At 42.9% G+C, this 979-nt stretch overlaps 1 protein-coding gene across 1 annotated transcript in view; it reads right to left on the reverse strand.

Moving 5' to 3' along the window:
* Window positions 1–876: 876 nt before the first annotated feature.
* Window positions 877–979, reverse strand: part of BAZ1B (bromodomain adjacent to zinc finger domain 1B) — a gene marked incomplete at its 5' end in the record, with an annotated part of 18,404 nt that continues 18,301 nt past the window's right edge. Inside the window, one exon of the mRNA XM_010169332.2 lies at window positions 877–974. Within this exon, the coding sequence (XP_010167634.2) occupies window positions 877–974 (98 nt within the window). The remainder of the gene's footprint in view (window positions 975–979) is intronic.

Consider the following 979-nt stretch of genomic DNA (forward strand, 5'->3'; position numbering starts at 1 on the left):
ATCACCCCTTACCACACAGGGCAACGGTCAACACTGGAGATTTTATTAAAAATAAAAGAATCTGGCAGGGCCAATTATTGGAGCAAGTCCCAATCAGACACGCTCAAAGGTAGACCATTTAGATTTGATTCGCTTAGAAGACACGTTGGTGGCTACTGCCTGGCATTAGAAGAACTAAAGGGATAACAGGCTGTTAACACGGAAGAATAATTTTGCTAAGCTATAATTATCAGTAGCAACAAAAATCAACTCCATGGTGCTATAGGAGAACAAATGGACATCACCACAGCCTGCTGTGAAGCCTAGGAAGACACTGACAAGGAGCTGGGGGCGGCTCTGCATGTCTCTCACAGAGAGAGAACACGCAGGATATAGGACTGTCTCCAAAGACCTCAGTGAAGACTTTCATTTCACATGTTCAAGGACCCCATGTGCCACAATTCAGGTTTGCTAAGACAAACCATGAAAGAAAACCTAGACACACTCAGTTAGGTCACTGCTCCCTCCTTTTTTTTAAAGTAATGCTTACCAATACTGAAAAAAGTGCAGAGCAGTTATTTTAAATTAGCAATTCTTCTGAATATAGAATATTTTAAAAGCAATACATCAAAGTAGCATTTTACCAGCTAATTTATACCAGCTTTAAGTCTGATTGATTAGGTTGATTATAATGGTTCCACTGGCTCTTAGACCGGCTGCCCTACTAGCCATTCACCACTAGTAATAACGTCAGTATCAGACCCAGAGAGCTGCTAAACTAACCCAACTGTTAAGTACTGAAAGACTAATAGGTGTATAGTCAGGTCTACCAAAAGAAAACTGTCTAGTTTCCTTGACCTCTACGCTTTGAGTACTTTGCAGCTATAAAAGCATGGGTTACCATAAGTTCTGTCCCTGCTTGGGTGTAGTGGTCTCTGCGGGAAGGTCCGCAGCAAGCACAGACCGGTGAAGCTTGCTCAGTCTGCCGTCGGTGGCTGCG

Source organism: Antrostomus carolinensis, unplaced genomic scaffold (assembly GCF_000700745.2).
Source record: "Antrostomus carolinensis isolate BGI_N321 unplaced genomic scaffold, ASM70074v2 scaffold7176, whole genome shotgun sequence".
Taxonomy (NCBI): domain Eukaryota; kingdom Metazoa; phylum Chordata; class Aves; order Caprimulgiformes; family Caprimulgidae; genus Antrostomus; species Antrostomus carolinensis.